This window comes from Muscardinus avellanarius (genome assembly GCF_963383645.1).
Source record: "Muscardinus avellanarius genome assembly, chromosome: 1".
NCBI classification, from domain to species: domain Eukaryota; kingdom Metazoa; phylum Chordata; class Mammalia; order Rodentia; family Gliridae; genus Muscardinus; species Muscardinus avellanarius.
The window spans coordinates 228,070,788-228,089,682 of record NC_137786.1 but is presented as its reverse complement, the minus strand read 5'-3'; the positions used below and the strand labels follow the sequence as shown (position 1 = coordinate 228,089,682).

Sequence of the window (18,895 nt, the reverse complement as noted above, 5' to 3'; positions counted from 1 at the left end):
GCTTTAGGCGGTGCCACAGGGATTGCCCACAAACCCCCAGGACTTAAAACAGGAGGAGTCCAAAAGCTGTAGATAATACTGTCCGGGCTCTTCCCACTCCAAAGGACCCTGTTCCTCAAAGCCTCTAGTCCACTGGACAGCCTACATTATGGCTGCCTGGTCTGCTCCCATGAGATGAAAAGAGACGGGGAAGCCAAGAACTGGTACTGTCTAACTTGGATGGAAAGCCTAGGAACAGCCGGGCGTGGTGGCGCACGCTTTTAATCCCCCGCGCTTGGGATGCTGAGACAGGAGGATCGCACGGGTTCGAAGCCAGCCTCAGCTACTTAGTGAGGCTCTCAGCAACTTAGTGAGACCCTGTTTCCAAATAAAATATAAAATAGGGCTGGGAGTATAGCCCGGAGGTAGAAAGCCTCTGGGTTCCACCCCCAGTACCACCAAAAAAAAAAAAAAAAAAAGCCTAGGAACAGGTCAGCCTCCTAGTCCTCTGGTGGAATGATTCCTGGTCAACTTTCTACCTCTTTTACATACCTGTTCTCTATCCCAGCCCATCTTTTCTGGGTTCCAGCTCACCACCATCACCGAGAGAGGCCACTTTCCCCCCTCTTGTCTCAGTCCCTCTCACCTATCTGGGTCCCGGGAGCTCCAGTTAAAGAGAACCGCCAGGATTTCAGCCTGGGGCTCAATTTGGTGGTAGGAGAGCCTCCCGCTCTGGAGAGGCCCCAGGGCCCACTACCTTAGAGAATGCAGATTAAGGAAGGCATTCCTGGTGGGATTTTAAAACAGAAAGCCATTGAGTTAAATGTCCGAGAGTAACCCCGGACGCGGATGGACCTGTTGCCAAAACAGCCCAGTGAAGCCAAATCTGCCGGGCTCTAGACCTCCTCTCGAGCTGGCCTTCGCAGCCGGTTCTCTTCCCCACCCCGGTCGCCCCAGAAGGCTGGCCCTTGGAGTGGGTCCGGATAACCCTTGGGAGCGTGGGAACCCGAGCGGCTTTTTTCGGGCCGCCTTTGTCGACCTTCTCAGGCACTGGAGAGTCCCAGCAGGAGGGAGCTCGGCCGGGGACCAGCTTTGCTTCTCCGCCCCCTAGTGTGGCTCAGGAGTGCGAGCCGCGCGCGGAGTCCCACACACGGCTGCCGGCTGCCTCGCTCCTTTCCGCAGCCCCCAAGGGTGGCCATCTTCCACGCTGGGCGCGCCAGGGCCCGAGCGCCCCCTCTGGAGAGTCCCTGGCTCGAGTGAAGCCCGGGAAGGCGCAGACGCGTGGGTCGCGGCGCACGCGGCAGAGGTGCACCGTTCGGCACCACCAGGACCTCCCCCAGGCGCTAACCCCCGGGGTCCAGCATCCTACCCCCACCCCAAGTCGGCCCAGAGGAGGAAGACCCCGGGCGCAGGAGGAGCGCAGTGCATTCCCTCGCCTCCGTCCCGGACGTCCCGAGCTCCATTCAGAGCCGGAGGTCTGTTTCGCGCCCAGGGAAGGACACCAGGCTCCGGACACCGCCTGCAGCCGAAGGGGGGCGGCCGGAGCCCCCGGCCCTTACCGTGGCATCTTCTCCCGCGTAGTGAGAGATGACCCGGTGGCCCCCCGGGTGCCGTCTGGACCACTTGGTGACGTCGTAGACCTTGCGGTCGATGACGAGCCACTTGTCGGCGTTCAGGTTGTGCTTCTGAATCTCCTCCCAGCTGAAGGTGGGCATCGGCGCCTCGCGCTCGGTGGCCCCCTCGCCCTGGTTCCCCCCCTTCCCCATGCTGCCTGCCCACCGGGATGCCCCGTGCGCCCGCGGCGGCTGGGCTGGCTGCGCGCACGGCTCCCTCCTGGCCCGCGCCCGGCTCGCTTTCGGCTTTTGTCTTCTACTCCTCCTCCCACCGCGACCCCTCCCCTCGCCTTCGCTCCTCCTAGCCTCCGCACGCGAGTATCCCTGCCTCCCCCCCCCAGCCCCCCCCCCCCCCCGGCTCCCCGGGTACCCTGGCTTCCCAGTGCCCCCCAGCGGTCCCCGTCCTGCGCCCCACCCTCAGCCCGCCCGCTGCCACTTTCGCCTCCAGTAAAAACTCCCGGGAAGCCCGGGGCCTCCACACCTCCCCCGCCCGCCCCTCCGGCTCCCCCCGCCGGGTCTCCGCATCCTCCCGCGTTCCCCGCCGCCCGGGTTTCCACAGTGATCAGCAGAGCGCCTGCACCAATCAGGGCGCGTCGCCCCTCCTGCCATTGGCCGAGGACGATCTTTCGAAGGCCAGCGGGCTGGAGCGCCGGGTCCCGGCTCCCCCGCCCGCGTGCAGTCGGCCCCGCCGCGAGGCCGGCTACGTGTCGGGCCTCCTCCCTCCCCGCGAGGCCGCCCGGGGCGCCGAGGAGATCCCGGGAGGGCTGGGCAGGGCCGGCGGCCGCCCACTCCGCGCCCCGCCCGCCCGGCGCTTCCAGGATCCGCACCTGATGCCCGCACAAAGAGCGCTCAGCCCCGGGGCGCGCACGGGCCGCGGCGCTGGTAGGTGCGCCCTGCACGGGCTCGGCCAGGTGACGCCCTTCCCCGGCCCGCTGGAACGCAGATTCCCGCACCGCACCCTGCGCGGTTCACAGCGCCCGGCGCGCAGACCCCACTCCCCGCCCCGCCGCCGCCGCCCTGTCCCCAAAGAGCGGGCCTCGGGCTCCTCCGGGGCTTTGAACTCTCTAATCAGACAGTCTTGGAGATGAACCTTTGCTCCCTTTGTGTTAAACACCTGCAGGGGTGGCGGGGACAGCGATAGGAAGGGCGTGGGCACGCCGGTGGCGCTTCCAAGACAAGAGGAGATCCTTGCCCTGGATGCTCGCAGCCTGGTTAGGAAACATTAAAGCAATACAGGACCACGGGCGTTTATTAGGCGGTACTGTTGTGTAGAGTAGGGTGCCAAGCAGGCTAGTGCCTGCAGGTCCTCAGCTGCTGTTTAACACCATACCCGGAGAAAAGGGGCCAGCCCAGATCCCTGGAGAAGCAGTCCTGACTTCCCCAAGAAGGCCGGCTGGAGACAGGTGGGAATAGGGGTGGACCGAGGAGGCGGGGCACAGAGGCTGAGGACCAGCGAGTGGCCTTGGCAAGGGACACGGCTGCCTAGCTCCTAAGGGCTCCCTTTCACGGGGTGACTGTTGGGGAAGGGGAGCTGGGGGTGAGGAGGGGTCCCCCTCATGCCATCCCCACAGTGGCCCTATAGGACTTCCATGTTGTTATCCTTCCTGAGTGTACATCATTCCTTCCACAGACTCCCAACCAATCAAGGCAGAGGCCTTTCTGGCTTCGAGGAGGGAAACGGACATCCCCACCCCACCCCCCCCAAAAAAACTCCACAAGATAAGAGAGAATGAAGCAAATGTTTACTGAAATGGGACCAAGAATACCGTTTATTTCTTTAAAAGAGGATTTCACAACACATTGATAACTTTAATGAAAACAACAACTGTTAAGGATTGTGGCGCTCGGAGGAAAGAGTGGGTTGCGGAAGGGAGGCCCATGGGACGGTCCCCTCACCCCAGAGGGTCCTTCGAAGAGGCAGAGGAGAAAGCAAGTGAGAAGGCCCCAGGATGGGCCAGAGCCCGGATGCCCAGCAGGTGCCAGCTGGGCATTTGCCAGAGTTGTTCTAGAAAAATAACAATTAAAAAAAAAAAATCCCAGGAACTTAGGAACCAGAATCGCCCCAAGGGAGGCCACCTGAGGTCAGAGTTCAGTTTGTGGAGCAGGGGTTGGGGAGCCTTGGGAACTCACCAAGCAGACCTGTGGTGTGGAAAGAGAACTCGGGAAGCAGGTTGGGGCTGGCCTGGGGTGCAGCCAGAGGCCGTAGGGGCTAGGGGGCCACAATCAGCTGGCTGACCCCCCCAAGAGAGGACTTTAGAAGGCCTGGCCACATCTGCCTCGCACCTCTGGCCTCTCCCTCCACTGAATGCTCTCTTTGCTTAGATGGGCTGATGACCTGGTTGCCCAGCCAACCCCAGAGTTGCCTAGGAAAAGGGGTGATCTCAGAGAAGGGTAAAGTTTCTGTGGCATTCTCTGCCCCCAGGAGCACCAAGGCCGGCAGCTTCTTGGGAATCTTGTTGGGAAACTCATTATGATCACCCATGTTTATCAGGAGCAAAAGATAACAATTTGATTGGCATGGGGCCCAGGCCCATTAAGTCAAGTCAAGTGGCTGAAAAACTGGACCAAGTGGGGAAGTAGGTGGGGGACAGACCAGTAGGGATGGAGCCCACACCCATAGTCCCCACTGAGGAAGACTCGCCATCTTCTCCCCACAAGGGGTCTGTACACCGGACAAGTGAAAGCCAATCATCCCAGCAGCAGGTGGCTCAGCTCGAGGGAATCCCATAGTCAGGGCCCTTAGGGGCACCAGGAGACTGAATGCTCACCCTGGCCTCTTCCATCTCTCCCGTTTCCTCAGTTGATAAATACAGCCACATCGCCCCTACTCGTTAAACAAAAACAAACAAAACATCTCCTAAATTCCATCTTTCTTAAGCCCTCGCAGTCCATCCATTGCCACATTTCATAAAGTATGCCCAGAGTCAGTCCTCTCTGGGCATACTTCCTGTCTCCAGTTCATTTCTCAGATCATCACAATCATCTCCAGTCCAATTGTAACTTCTTTTATTTATTTTTTTTCTTTCTGTGTTGGAGATGGAACCCAGAGTGGTAGGCAAGTGCTCTACCACTGAGCTACACCCCTAACCCCAGTCTTCTCCAGTTCTAATACTGTGTTAGTCAGCATTGTGTTACTGTAATAAACACCCGAAATAATTAACTTATAAAGAAAAAAGGTGCCGGACGTGGTGGCGCACGCTTGTAATCCCCGCGCTTGAGAGGCGGAGACAGGAGGATCATGCAGGTTCGAAGCCAGCTGCGCTGGCTTAAGAGACCCTGTTTCCAAAAATTTAAAAAAAAAAAAAAAGGGTCTGGAAGTGTAGCCCGGAGGTAGAAGGACTTCCAGGAACCCCAGTACCACCAAGAAGAAGAAGGAGAAGGAGGAGGAGGAGGAGGAAGAGGAGGAGGAGGAGGAGGAGGAGGAGGAGAGAAAAAAATGAACAAAGAAAAAAGGTTAATATTGGCTCAGTGTTAGAGGTTTCAGTTCATGATCAGTTAGTTCCTGGGTCGGCATATCATGTGGGAGCATGCAGCAGAGAAAAACTGCTGGGTCACATCTTATGGTCACAAAGTATAAGAGAGGAAGAAGAAGAGAATGGGGGTCTCACCATCCCCTTTGAGAGCACAGACCAGTGACCCGAAGACCTCCTGCTAGTTCCCAGTTCTTAAAGTCCCAATAGCACTACACTGGGGACCAAGTCTTTAACACGTTTGGGGTACTCTTATCCAAACAACAGCAAAAAGTAATAATACAAAAACTGTGCGTGTTGGTAGACACCTATCATCCTAAAACTTGGGAGGCTAGACATGAAGATGGCAGGTTCAAGGCCAGACTCAATAACCTAGCAAGAATCTATAGCAACTCAGTAAGGCCCTGTCTCAAAATAAATAAACAAAAAGAGATGGGGATGTAACTCAGTTGTGGAATGTGCTCGACTTCAATCCCTGGTACCATAAAAAAAAAAAAAAGAAGTAATTATAGAAGTCCCGCCCATTGCTCTATCACGTGGGGACGACAGAGGACTTTCACGTAATAGACAAAACCACTTGCACAATGTCCTGTAGAGAGAAAGCGTTCAGTAGATGAAGGTCTGATCCTTCCTCCTCATGGCCCTGTCCCTCAGTTCAAGGCCTAAGGCCGGCATCATTACTCTTTCTTGGCAGATGAAGACGTGGCCGCTGGGGGAGAGAACAGGTCTTGCCCCTTGACCTGTCCACAGTAGAATGCAGGGTCCAGACCCACAGCAGCCTTCTTGGCCTCCTCCCACTGAACATCCTGGGACCTCACCCCAAAGTCCTTTCACCTCTTCTCAGACCTCCATGGGGCCTCTGGCAGGCAACATCTTGTTTTTTGTTTTTTGTTTGTTTGTTTGTTTGCAGTACTAGAGATGGAACCCAAGGGCATTCTACCTCTGACCTATACCCCCCCTCCTATATTTTATTCTTTATTTTGAAACAAGATCTCACTGAGTTGCAGAGGGCCTCATTAAGTAACTGAGGATGGCCTCTAACCAAAATCCTCCAGTCTCTGCCTCCCAAATGCTGGGATTGCAAGCGTGCGCCACCACACCTGGCTTGTAGACTGACATTTTTTTTTTTTTTTGTGGTACTTGGGGTGGGACCCAGAGGCTTTCTACCTCCGGGCTATACTCCCAGACCTATTTTATATTTTATTTGGAAACAGGGTCTCACTAAGTTGCCGAGAGCCTCACTAAGTAGCTGAGGCTGGCTTCGAACCTGCGTGATCCTCCTGTCTCAGCCTCCCAAGCGCGGGGATTACAAGCGTGCGCCACCACGCCCGGCTTAGACTGACATTTTGAAAAGCCCGGCTTCCTTGATTTTCTGGCAACAGAGTCCTGGTTCTATTTCTGGCCACCCCTAATTTTTGTCTCCTGCATGGTTTTCCCTTTTTTCTCCTGCCCTCTCAATGTTCGTGGCCTGGGGCTCCCCCAGGGACCACATTTTGGGGGGACTCTGCATACCACATTCACATCCATGGTGCCATCTCTTTCCCAAGGGCCCGACCACATTTCCACTTAGCTCCTGGCAGGCAAAGCGGGGGTCCCACTCACACTGCACCCTCAACCTCCCTTCCTGAGCCAAGCAAGAAATCCTACCCGATGTGGCCTTTTGATCTCTCTGGTCTAAGCTGCACCACTTCCGTTAGGAAGCTGAATTTGCCACCAGGTTTTTCCTCTCCGGCCCTGTATTCTAACATCTTTATTTCTGTTAAAGGCACCACTATTCTCATGGTTTACTTCCTCTCTTCTCCCACCTCCCTACCTTTACAAAAAAGGGTATGGGGTTTGGCAGATTCTCCCCCTGAAATGTCTTATTCTGCCCCTGTTACTCTGCTGCCTGTGCTACTGGCCTGGCCAAGGCCCCCCAACCACCGCCATTTGCACACTGAACCCAGCTCTCGCCGTGGCCTCCCTTGGCCTCAAAAGGTGCATGGTCCCACCTTGCCTAGCGAACTAAGTAGGGGCGGGGCAAGGAAGGACGGCTCATATATGTTAAGAGTATTCCCAGCTGGGCATAGGGCACACATGTGTAATCCCAGTTCTTGGGAGGCCGAGACAGGAGGATCGTGAGTTTGCTGCCAGCCTCAGCTGCTTAGCGAGGTCCTCTACAATTTAGTGAGACTCTATTTCGAAAGAAAGAACAAGCTGGGTGTGGTGGCGCACACTTGTGATCCCAGCATTTGGGAGGCTGAGACAGGAGGATCACGGTTCGTGGACAGCCTCGGCTATTTAGTGAGGCCTTTTGCAACTCAGTGAGACCCTGTTTCAAAATAAAGAATAAAAAATAGGGCTGGGGGTGTCGTTCAGAAGTAGAATGCCCCTGGGTTCCATCCCTAATATCGTATAAAAATAAATAAAGAAAAAAATAAAGAATAAAAAATAGAGCTGGGGTGTAGCTCAGAGGTAGAATGTCCCTGGGTTCAATCTCTATTACTGAAAAAAATAAAAGTGTTCCCTGGGTGCTAGGACTGTGGCTCAGTGGTAGAGAACTTGCCTAGTTCTTGCCTTGCGCACGCTCACACACACACACACACACACACACACACACACACACACACACACGCAGAGTTTCCTTTGGAAACATTGGCCTTGTCCGCAGCTCTAACCCAAAAGGCTAAAAGAAATAGAGGGTGTCATCCAACGTGATGCAGGGAGGAGGGGGAGAAGGTGTCTTACCGCAAAAGGATGCTCTCCTTCGTCTAAAGATCAAAAGAGGAACATAACAAATAATAAATAAAGCCGGGCGTGGTGGCGCACGCTTGTAATCCCCGCGCTTGGGAGGCGGAGACAGGAGGATCGCGCTGGTTCGGAGCCAGCCTCACTGGCTTAAGAGACTCTGTTTCCACATAAAAAAGTTAAAAAATAGGTCTGGGAGTGTAGCTCGTGGGAGTGTATCCCGGAGGTAGAAGGGTTTCCAGGAACCCCAATACCACCAAAATAAATAAATAAATAATAATAATAATAATAATAATAATAATAAAGGGTGGGATGCAGGGCAATTAGACGCCTTCACTAAGTCCTAGAATACCCATATTAGGCCTCCCTGGAACCCCAAAGGAGAACCAACACAACTCTACATATTTAAGGAGGCTGATTTCCTCTGCAGGAAGCAAATGTAAGAATAGAGACAAGTCCACTCTGGTCCACACTGCGTCTAGTCTTGATTCTCATGTCGGACAAGATCAACCGATATTTTCCCATGTCTCTTTATGTTCTTGTCAAGGAAGGGCACTGGACCATGGCCCAGGCCCTAGAGACAACTGCCATCAGAAAGCCTAGATTCTCGCCGGGCGTGGTGGCGCACGCTTGTAATCCCTGCACTTCAGAGGCAGAGACAGGAGGATCGCGCAGGTTCGAAGCCAGCCGCGCTGGTTTAAGAGACCCTGTTTCCAAATAAAAAAGTATAAAACAGGTCTGGGAGTGCAGCCCGGAGGTAGAAGGGCTTCCAGGAACCCCAGTACCACACGACAGAAGAAAGAAAGAAGAAAGAAAGAAAGCGTAGATTCTCATCCAAGAGCTATTCCTTGTCAGCTGTGTGATCTCCAAGTCTCAGTCTCCTTATCTGTAAAATGGGAATACTACCTGTCTTGTTTTACCAATGACGCCAATAAGGCTTTGAGAGATCACACAGCTTGCTCAGGGGCCCACATCTTGTAAGCATTGAAGGAATTGGTTGCATCCCTGGTCTATACCTTTTCCACCAAATTGCACTGGAAAGAGCATGATGGAGATAAAATCAGACCGTTACAATGGAAACTAAAAACTTGACAGTCTACGAAGTAGTCCCTCTTCCCAGGATAAGGGACTTACTATTATTCCCGATGTCATTGTATTAGCAGTAATGGCTTTGGTACCGCTGCCTGTGTTTGCTTCTTTGGCTATCAATGTTGATAATGAACATTTCTTGAAGATTTACTATGCACTAAGCACTGTATTGCCTGCTGTGTGTGTGTGTGTGTGTGTGTGTGTGTGTGTCCACATGTACGTGCACATCTATAAAACCGGGGATGGAACGGAGGAGCATCTTACCACCAGGCTACATCCCCAGCCCTATTTTACTTTTTATTTGAAAACAGGGTCTCGCTAACTTGCTGAGAGCCTCAGTAAGTAGCTGAAGCTGCCCATGAACCTGCAATCTACCTGTCTCAGCCTTCCAAGTATTGGGAAACAGGTGTGCACCCCACACCCGGCTTGTATTGCATGCTTTTAATTTTTTATCTATTTGAATCCTCATGACAGTCCTGTACGACAGGATTCAGTATCCTTGTTTTCCCAGTGATGCCAATACGGCTCAGAGATCACACGGCTTGCCCAGGGGCCCGCATCTTGTAAGCACTGAAGGAATTTGTCCGATCCCGGGCCCACACCTTTTCCACCAAGTTGTACTGGCTGAATGAGAGTAGTCTCTAAACGATAGATAAATGGTTAATTCTAAAAGCATTCATGCATATATGTAACAGATAGTTACGGAGTTCCCACTATCGCCACAAACGAGGCTGAGGGACTAAGCAGCCTTCCGCTAGGAGGGAGAGCCGCCTGCAGACCTCTGGTCCTGCGCGCAAGTTTACCGCGTTCAAGCGCACTTGCCCATTACGTAATAGTATTGGTGTTAGAGCTGGAAGGACTTCATTTTACCAACAAGATGGCTGGGGCCCAGCGAGGATGACGAGCTTGACCAAGGCCACAGAGCAGCTGAATGGCAGCGCAAGACTAAACGTCTGACTCAAGCATTTTCTGACTCAAAGGTCAATGCCGTGTTGACAAGAGCCTAGGTGAATACAGAAGCAAGACCTGAGCCCACACAAAACACACATATGCCTTTGAGAGGGTCCCGGGCCGCCCCCCTTTGCTGCCCCTGCATCCTCTCCTCCCACCTTCGATGTGTGCTCAGACCTAGGGTTAGAAGCCTTCAATTTGCTTGGAGTAGGGACCTGTGCGGGCTTATCAGGCAAGTCTCGGGTACCCACGTCTTCGGTCAGCCACATAACCACGGTGCCCGAGCCTGGTGCCAATGAAAGGAGGATATGTGTTTTTGAAAATTGGGCATCACTTTACCACCCTCGCTTTACAGCTCGGGGCATCGGCGCTTAGCGAAGCCAAATGCTAGAACTGGGAGCTGACTTTCAGGTTTAACTGCACAGTACAACCTCTTGCCAAACTAGCGTTACTTCAGGCAACTCTCTTAACCTTTTTTTTTTTTTTTGTAGTGGGGATGGAACCCATGGGCATTGTACCTCCGAGCTACACCCCCAGCCCTAATTTTTAGTCTCTTTAATTTTGAAACAGGGTCTCACTGAGCTGCGAAGGGCCTTGCTAAGTAGCTGAGGCTGTCTTTGAACCACGATCCTCCATCCTCCGGGTCTCTGACTCCCAAATGCTGGGATTCCAAGCGTGCCTTTTGAGGGCCAGTTTTTCCCACTTGTAAACAAGGGCTATCTACACGTACTGCTGGCCTCCGGGTGTTGTGTGCCAATCATCTGATGTGATGGGCAGAAAACGCACTTTTGAAATTGTTATAGATGCGAATGGAATAAAACAGACACATCAAGCTATAGATAAGGCCTAGATACTAGCTAGCACGTTGGCCCCGGAGGCAATTTAGCACCTGATCTAATCATCTGATTTGACCAGTGATCTAATCATCTGATTTGACCAGACATGAGCCTGGCTCCATGAATCAGGGCAATTGCAGAGCCAGGAACTAGAGTGTATGGATTTGGGTTTCTGTTTCAAGGATTTTCCCCCCAAGGGGGTCTCTAGGAACCTGCAGGGCTGGGTAGAAATGTCACTGTGGTGCCTCCCCGGCTCCCCTCCCCCACTCCACGGGTCCTTTGAGGCAGGGCAGACACCAGCCAAACCCAGATGGCACATAATTGACTCTGAGAGGCTCAGAAGGGGCAGAGGATGTACCCCCAAGAAAAGGGAGCCCCAGGCAGCCCCAGGAGCAGAGCTAAAGCAGAAGGAGAAATGGGGGTGGGAACTCACAGGGGCACATGGCCCAGGGCAAGGCCAAAATTGGATGGGGTCATGGAGGGCAACTTGGTGATTATTTGGTTTTATCTGTCAGCAAGGGAAACTGAGACCCAGAGATTGGCTTGTTTGAAGTTACCCCACAGGAAATCTGAGAGGTTTTCTCTGAAGCTGAGAGGCTGATGAGAAAGAAAGAAAGAAAGAAAAGAAAGAAAGAAAGAAAGAAAGAAAGAAAGAAAGAAAGAAGGGAGGGAGGGAGGGAGGGAGGGAAGAAAGAAAGAAAGGAAGGAGGGAAGAAAGAAAGAAAGAAAGGAGGGAGGGAAGAAAGAAAGAAAGAAAGAAAGAAAGAAAGAAAGAAAGAAAGGAGGGAGGGAGGAAAGAAAGAAAAAAAGAAAGAAAGAAAGAAAGAAAGAAAGAAAGAAAGAAAGAAAGAAAGAAAAAGAAAGAAAGATTGATCTAGGCATCTGAAGCCAGCCACCCTCTTACTGAAAATATGTACAAATCCTGGCTAAAAGCTACACGGTGTCATTGACATGCAGCCGCCACGATTTCCTCAAGTGCGTGAGGCTTGTCAGACCTCGGATGAACTGGCCCTGCACCCAAGCAGCAGCATCTCTCAGCGTTGAGAACTGCCCTAGTGGCAAGAACACTCGCCCTGCCCCACCGCGTAACACCCTTGGCCATCTCTATCTGGAAGCCAAGCGAGGCCGGGCGTGGTGGCGCACACTTGGAATCCCAGCATTTGGGAGGCTGAGACAGGAGGATCGCAGTTTGCGGCCAGCCTCAGCTACTTAGTGAGGCCCTCTGCAACTCAGTGAGACTGTTTCAAAATAAAAATAAACCGGGCATGGTGGCGCATGCTTGTAATCCCAGTACTTGGGAAGCTGAGACAGGAGGATGGCAGGTTTTCGGCCAGCCTCAGCTATTTAGTGAGGCCCTCCGCCACTTAGAGACCTGGCTTTAAAATGAAGAAGAAGAAGAAGAAGAAGAAGAAGAAGAAGAAGAAGAAGAAGAAGAAGAAGAGGAGGAGGAGGAGGAGGAGGAGGAGGAGGAGGAGGAGGAGGAGGAGGAGGAGGAGGAGGAGAGGGAAGAAGAAGAAGCCGGACATGGTGGTACCTGCTTATAATCCCAGAATTTGGGAGGCTGAGACAAGAGGATCCCGGTTCAAGGACAGCCTCGGCTACTTAGTGAGGCCCTTTGCAACTCAGTGAGACCCTATTTCCAAATAAAGAATAAAAAAATAGGGCTGTGGGTGTAGCTCAGAGGTAGAATGCCCCTGGTATCCATCCCTAGTACCTTAAAAAAAAAAAAAAAAGATCAACGAGATGGCCGGGGCATGGTGGCACACACCTGCAATCCCAGTATTTGGAAGACTAAGACAGGAAGATCGCAGGTTTGAGGCCGGCCTCAGCTACTTACTTAGTGAGACTCTTAGCAACCTAGCGAGACTCTGTTTCAGAATAAAAAAAAATAAAAAGGACTAGGAGTTTAGCTCAGAGATAGAATGCCCCTGGGTTCAATCCCCAGTACAGAGAGAGACCCCACAGGCGGGCCAAGTTAATTCCACGTCAACTCTGTCTCCGGTAGATCTCCTCTCCCCAGCCCCAAGGCGCTGCCCTAGCCCAGCCAGCAGCATCTTCCTGCCCAGACCCCACAGTCTGGAGCCTCCCTCCTCCATCACTGCCCTCCAGCCATGTGAAATTGCTCACATTCCCCAAGCCTGGCGATAACCTGCCAGCCTGCCAAAGGCAGCCGGAGCACCTGACTCCACCCTTTCTCCCTGAAGCTCCTGCTCAACCCAAAGATCTCATCAGTGAGATTCCGCCACGTGCAAAGCCAGAAGGTCCCTCCTCCAGCTCCCAAAGCACTTTGATGACTGCATCAAAATACTGCATGGATCTGTCCTCATCACCCGATCTGTGAGCTCCTTGCGGGAAGAGGCTAGAGGCTGACAGCATTACACGCCTGGCACTTGGTGTGGGGCACATTCTGGGCCGCCCAGGGGGGCCCATTGCTGGGCTGGGCTTCCAGGCCCTCTCCAGTAATAAGAGCGTGGGGGCAAGGTCATGCGAGGTCATGCCCAGGAGTGAGCAGGCGCCACTCACATTCCAGCCCGCCATCAGTTGCTTGCTGTGTGCCCTGAGGTGGGCCGCTTTCTTCTTTTCTTCTTTCATTCAGTGTTTTAGGGCCTAATAGTGGCTTCGTGGTGTGTCAGTTTAGCTAAGCTGAGCTGCGTTTCCAAACCCCGTGATAAACCCCTTGGCTCCAGGTGAGACCGGAATAGAGACTCTGTAACGGGCAGCAGGGAGAGGGAAATAAACCAGCCATCACCCTCCCGGGTCTCAGATCCCCGACTGCTCTAGCAAAGTCCCCAGGGGCAAGGCACGCAAGGGGGCCCGGCCCGACCTCCCGGGACAAGCGCTGCGAGGCCTGGAGCCTCCCAGGAGCCAGGCTCTGACCACCGTGAGCCTGTGTCTGCCCGGGGCTGAAAGGCAGGCCTCTGAGCTCTGAACTCCAGTCGGTTCAGCCAGCTACATGCTATTTTCTTTCTCCTAATCGTGAGGTCAAAGACCTTCGTGCTTGGGAAGAGGTAGACAACCTCTACGCTGTGTGTTAAACGCTGTCAGCAGGAAATAGCTTTTCGTTGTTGCTGTTTCTGTTTATTTAATTTCCAAACTGGCAAAGGTGAACGCTTTCATATTTCATAAAATACAGCCCAAGTCTGTCTTTGGAAAAATGAAATGTGGTGTCATGGAAATAGAGAGCAGACCGCTGAATATCCCTAGAGACTAGGAATTGGGGGTAGGGTGGTATAGTGATAGACTAGATAACATTCTACTTCTGAGCTACACCCCAGCTCTTTTTTTTTTTTCTTTGTTTTGAAACAGGGTCTCACTAGGTTGCAGAGAGTCTCAGTACATTGCAGAGGCTGGTCGCTCACCTGCGATTCTCTTGTCTCAGCCTCCCAAGTACGGGGATTATGGAGTGTGCTACCACGCCAGGCTACGATATATTTCAAAATAATTAGTAGGGTCCTCAGTTTCCCAACACAAAGCAATGATAGCTATTTGAAAAAATAGAAATGTAATGGCCCTTATCTGATAGTACATCGTATACATGTATCAAACCACATTAAAGATGTACAAATATGTGTCAACTGAAAAAAATTTAAGAAAAATGAAATGCAAAAAAAGTCCCCAATATCCGAGGCCAGATTCTATTAGTGTTAATGAGCATAAAATTACTCTATAAAATTGCAAGGAACATTCCTAAAGGTTTACTTCTAATTCCTGTACTTACCGCAGACTGGCAACCAACAATTGGTGGGCAGGTTCCGGTGTGCAGACCACACTTTGAGTAGGCCTCTCTGCGCCTGAAAGGCCCGAGGAGGGGCCCCCCCGAACCCCCATTCACAGACACTGCCTCTGAGGTTCTTTTCTCTTCTGGTGCAGAAAAAAGGAACTAGGTCTTGGAGCTGCTCACCCTGGACCTTGCTTTGAGACCAGAGCCCTCTGGGTCTCGGGGTGCTCAGCTGTGAAATGAAGCAAGTTAGGAGAAGGGTGATAATGGGCCACACCTGAGAGCGGGCTGTGGCCTCCCCCGTTGCGCTGGAGACCAGCTGGGCCCAGGCTGGGGTTTCGCGGTGGCTGCTGATCGGTAGTTGGTGACAGGGCTCATACAGGAGCGCATCTGGGAGGTCCTGGCAGCAGAGGCGGCACTGGAGAAGCGGGTGGCACCTTGCTGGGCCCAGCCTCAGGCCAGGGAGTCACGAGGTCTGTCTGGCAAGATGGAAGGACGCAGTGCTGCCTCCATCCCTGGAGACCCAGTGGGACAGAGGGAAGGAGGACATGGCCTCCTTCCTGTGAGGCCTTGCTGGCTTGAAGTGAGGTCTGCAATGAATGTCTTCAGCTTTGTTTTGTTTTGTTTGGTGGTACTGGGGGTGGAGCCCAGGGGCTTTCTACCTCCGGGCTATACTCCCAGACCTATTTTATATTTCATTTGGAAACAGGGTCTCACTAAGTTGCCGAGAGCCTCACTAAGTAGCCGAGGCTGGCTTCGAACCCGTGCGATCCTCCTGTCTCAGCCTCCCAAGCGCGGGGATAAGCATGCGCCACCACGCCCGGCTCATGCCTTCAGCTTTGAAGGCCTCTGGGATCTTAGGAGCAGGGGAGTCACCTTGGAAAGCGCCTGCTGGCAGGGGCGGTGGTGAGACATGGTCTCCAAGGAAGCCCAAGTAGACATGTTCATGAACACAGGGGTCCCCATTATAATTGGGAAGGGGACCTTGATCTGCAGTATGTATCTCCACAGGGGCTAAAGCACCCCTACAGGGAGCAAAAAATTATTTTATATATATATAAAAAACATAGAAGTGCCTACAGGGATGTGAGGGCGATCTGGCTGCGACATCTGTCACTCCACTGATCGCCAGGGTTGATTCGGCTGATCTGGCTGGCTAGGCGGGTGTCCCCTTCCTCCCACACGGCCCCATGTGCATCCCTCCCGAAGCTGTGCGCTCGGTCGAAGAGGACGACCTTCCCCAATAGAGGAGGACCGGTCTTCGGTCAAGGGTATACAAGTAGCTGCGCTCCTCTGCTAGAACCTCCAAACAAGCTCTCAAGGTCCATTTGTAGGAGAACATAGGGTAGTCAAGCTTCCAAGACTCCAGACACATCTAAATGAGGCGCTGCTGAGGCGCTGCACGTGGCAGTTTGCCTTTTTTTAAAAAAAAAGAAAATTAAAAAATAAAAAATAAAAAAAAGAAGTGCCTACAGTATGTAGGCAGATACAGTAGCCTCCCTGGAATCTGTGACCCTCCTCCGCGCTGAGCCCACCGCAGTCTGGGCCGGCTCACTCTGCCACCTCCCTCCCTCCAGCTTGAGCAGGCTTCTGGTACAGGTTGGATCCTGCCGCTCTTCGCTGACAGCCTTTCTTCTTGTACTCAGAATAGTCCACGCTCCAGTCAAGCTTGTGGGTCCTGTAAGTCAAGTTCATTCCTGTTTCATGGCCTTTGCCAGACCACTACCTCTGCCTACAATGTTCCTCCTTGCCCCCCGCCCAGACTGGCTCCAAAGTTACCCCCCCCCCAGTTTTCCCCAACCACCCCCGGCCTCGGCTGTTCTCCACCCCCCTGGTTGTTTCCTTCGTAACACATACTTGTGGTGTCTTGTAATGGTTGGTTTGCTGGGTTATTATTGTCTTTCTTTCCACGAGAATGTTCATTTCCCAAGAGTGGTGACCAAGGCCACCCTGCCCACTACTGTATCTCAGCCCCCAGGAGTGCCTGGCATACACTGGCCATTCAGTAGTTATTTATCAAGTGTGAAGTGGATGATTGAGCAAATTCTATGTGGTGAGGCGGAGGCTGAATGAGCGCATACATCACGGTCGAGGGACTAGAAGTTGGCCTCCCATCCCAGCACTGCCATTAAGGATCCACACGGCCTGCTAACAGGAAGAAACTGAGGTCAAAAACGGTGTTGCCCAATATTCTCCACACCCCCAAGGATCCCGGAGGCCTTCGCGTTCTTGGTAATCTATCCCAGAGGCCTTCACGTTCTTGGTAATCTACCAGTGTGCGTTGGTAATTATCCAGGGGACAGTTTCAAGCGTACACCTCCTCCTGGGAGACCCGATGGGTGAGCTGGTAGGAAAGGCAGGTCCTCCTCCAACTTCTAGCAAGGTGTCCCGAAGGCCGGCAGGAGGAGAAGAGGCTTAGCCATCACTTCTGGAGAGCCAGTCACCTGAGCAGCGCCCAACAGCTTCTTCTGTGCTTCTTACCTCAAGATGCTATTACGATGTCTCTGCAGTGTCCGGGAAAAATATCCCCTACCTAGCCGGGCGTGGTAGCGCACACTCGTAATCCCAGCATCTGGAAGATTGAGACAGGAGGATCGCGGTTCACGGACAGCCTCAGCTATTTAGTGAGGCCCTTTGCAACTCAGTGAGACCCTGTTTCAAAATAAATAATAAAAAATAGGGTTGAGAGTGTAGCTTGGAGGTTAGAATGCTCCTGGGTTTCATCCCTAGTACTGCAAAAACAAAACAAAACAAAAATATCCGCCCCCCTCCCGACTTGACACAGCCACGTGAATTCCCCGGGCTGTATAAACTGGTGGGTTTATACACGTCAAGGAATCCCCATGCCTTGCATCTCCCTGATTCAGCCGACCTATGCATCTGTGCAATTCTCTGAGAAAAAAAAAAAAATGGACCCGATATCTAGTGTGCACCAGAACTGTACTGGGTGATTGGTGTATAGGAATATTATTTAATTTTTTGTGTATATGTAGTACTGGAAATTGAACCCAGAGGCATTCTACCTCTGAGTTACAACCCAAGGACTGGGATTACAGGTGTGTGCCACCATGCCCGGCTAAATGCCCCATAATTTTTAGCACCATAGTGATTCTCAGAAAGTTTCAGATTTTGAACTGGGTATGCTGGCGCACGCTTGCCATCCCAGCATTCAGGAGGCGGAGACAGGAGCATCCGGGTTCTCTGACAGCCTCGGCTACTTAGTGAGGCTCTTTGCAACTCAGTGAAACTCTGTTTCAAAATAAAGAATAAAAAATAGGGCAGGGGGTGTAGCTCAGAGGCAGGATGCCCCTGGGTTCCGTCCCCAGACCTACAAAAAGAAAAAAATAAGATAAAATATATTAAAAAAAATAGGGATGGGAGTGTAGCTCAGAGGTACAATACCCCTGGGTTCATTCCCACCTAAATACACACACACACACACACACACACACACACACACGAGAAGTCACGTGTCCCAGATTTTAGGCAAGAGGGATTTGACCTCCGAGCTACACCCCCTGCCCTATTTTTTATTCTTTATTTGGAAACGGGGGCCTCACTAAGTTGCTAGAGCCTCACTAAGTAGCTGAGGCTGTCCGCCATATGCAATCTTCTTGTCTCAGCCTCCTGAATGCTGGGATTGCAAGCTTACACCACCACGCCCAGTTTTTTGTTTTGTGTGTGTGTGTGGTACTGGGGTTCCTAGAAACCCTTATACCTCCAGACTACACTCCCAGACCTATTTTATATATATATATTTTTGGAAACAGGGTCTCTTAAGCCAGCGTGGCTGGCTTCGAACCTGCGTGATCCTCCTGTCTCTGCCTCCCAAGCACGGGGATTACAAGCATGCGCCACCACGCCCGGCATAGATTTTTTTTTTTAAACAGGGCTTCACTAAGTTGCTGAGGCTGCTCTTGAACCTGCATCCTCCTGTCTCAGCCTCCCAAGGGCTGGGATTATAGGCACAAGCCACTATGCGTGGCTCCGTTTTTTCAGACAAGGAAAGAGGCCATAAGAGTCACAGCAGGACTTTCAGCAATTTAGGGAGACCCTGTTTTAAAGATAAAAATTTTGAAAAAGGGCTGGGGATATAGGCCAGAGGTCAAATCCTATAGGTTCAATCCTCAGTCAATACCACCAGTATATGTGTGTGTGAATATAAAATATATTTATGGAGCTGGGGGCAGAAGAGTGGATAGGGTCTTGTCTAAAGTCCATTTAGACTAAAAATGTTTCAGTTCTACCAGAGCCAGACTAGAGGCCAGAGTCAGCTGCCTGGTGTGTCCTGACCTTGCTGCCTTCTCCCTACTTCACCAAAATGTCTCTGGAGCCACTGAAGGTCTGACCACAGGAAAAGTAAGAAGTCTAGGAGGTCCACAGCCCATGTTAGCTCTAACATACTGGGGATGATACTTAACTTCCTGGACCAATTCTTCATCTGAAAAAAAAAAAAAAAAAAAAAAAGGAAATTCAGCTGGGTGCAGGGACACATGCCTGTAATTCCAGTAC

At 52.2% G+C, this 18,895-nt stretch overlaps 1 protein-coding gene across 1 annotated transcript in view; it reads right to left on the bottom strand.

Moving 5' to 3' along the window:
• Window positions 1–1,745, bottom strand: part of FADS2 (fatty acid desaturase 2) — a gene marked incomplete at both ends in the record, with an annotated part of 42,479 nt that extends 40,734 nt beyond the window's left edge. The window contains one exon of the mRNA XM_080691906.1: window positions 1,539–1,745. Coding sequence (XP_080548032.1) covers window positions 1,539–1,745 — 207 coding nt within the window. The remainder of the gene's footprint in view (window positions 1–1,538) is intronic.
• Window positions 1,746–18,895: the final 17,150 nt, after the last annotated feature.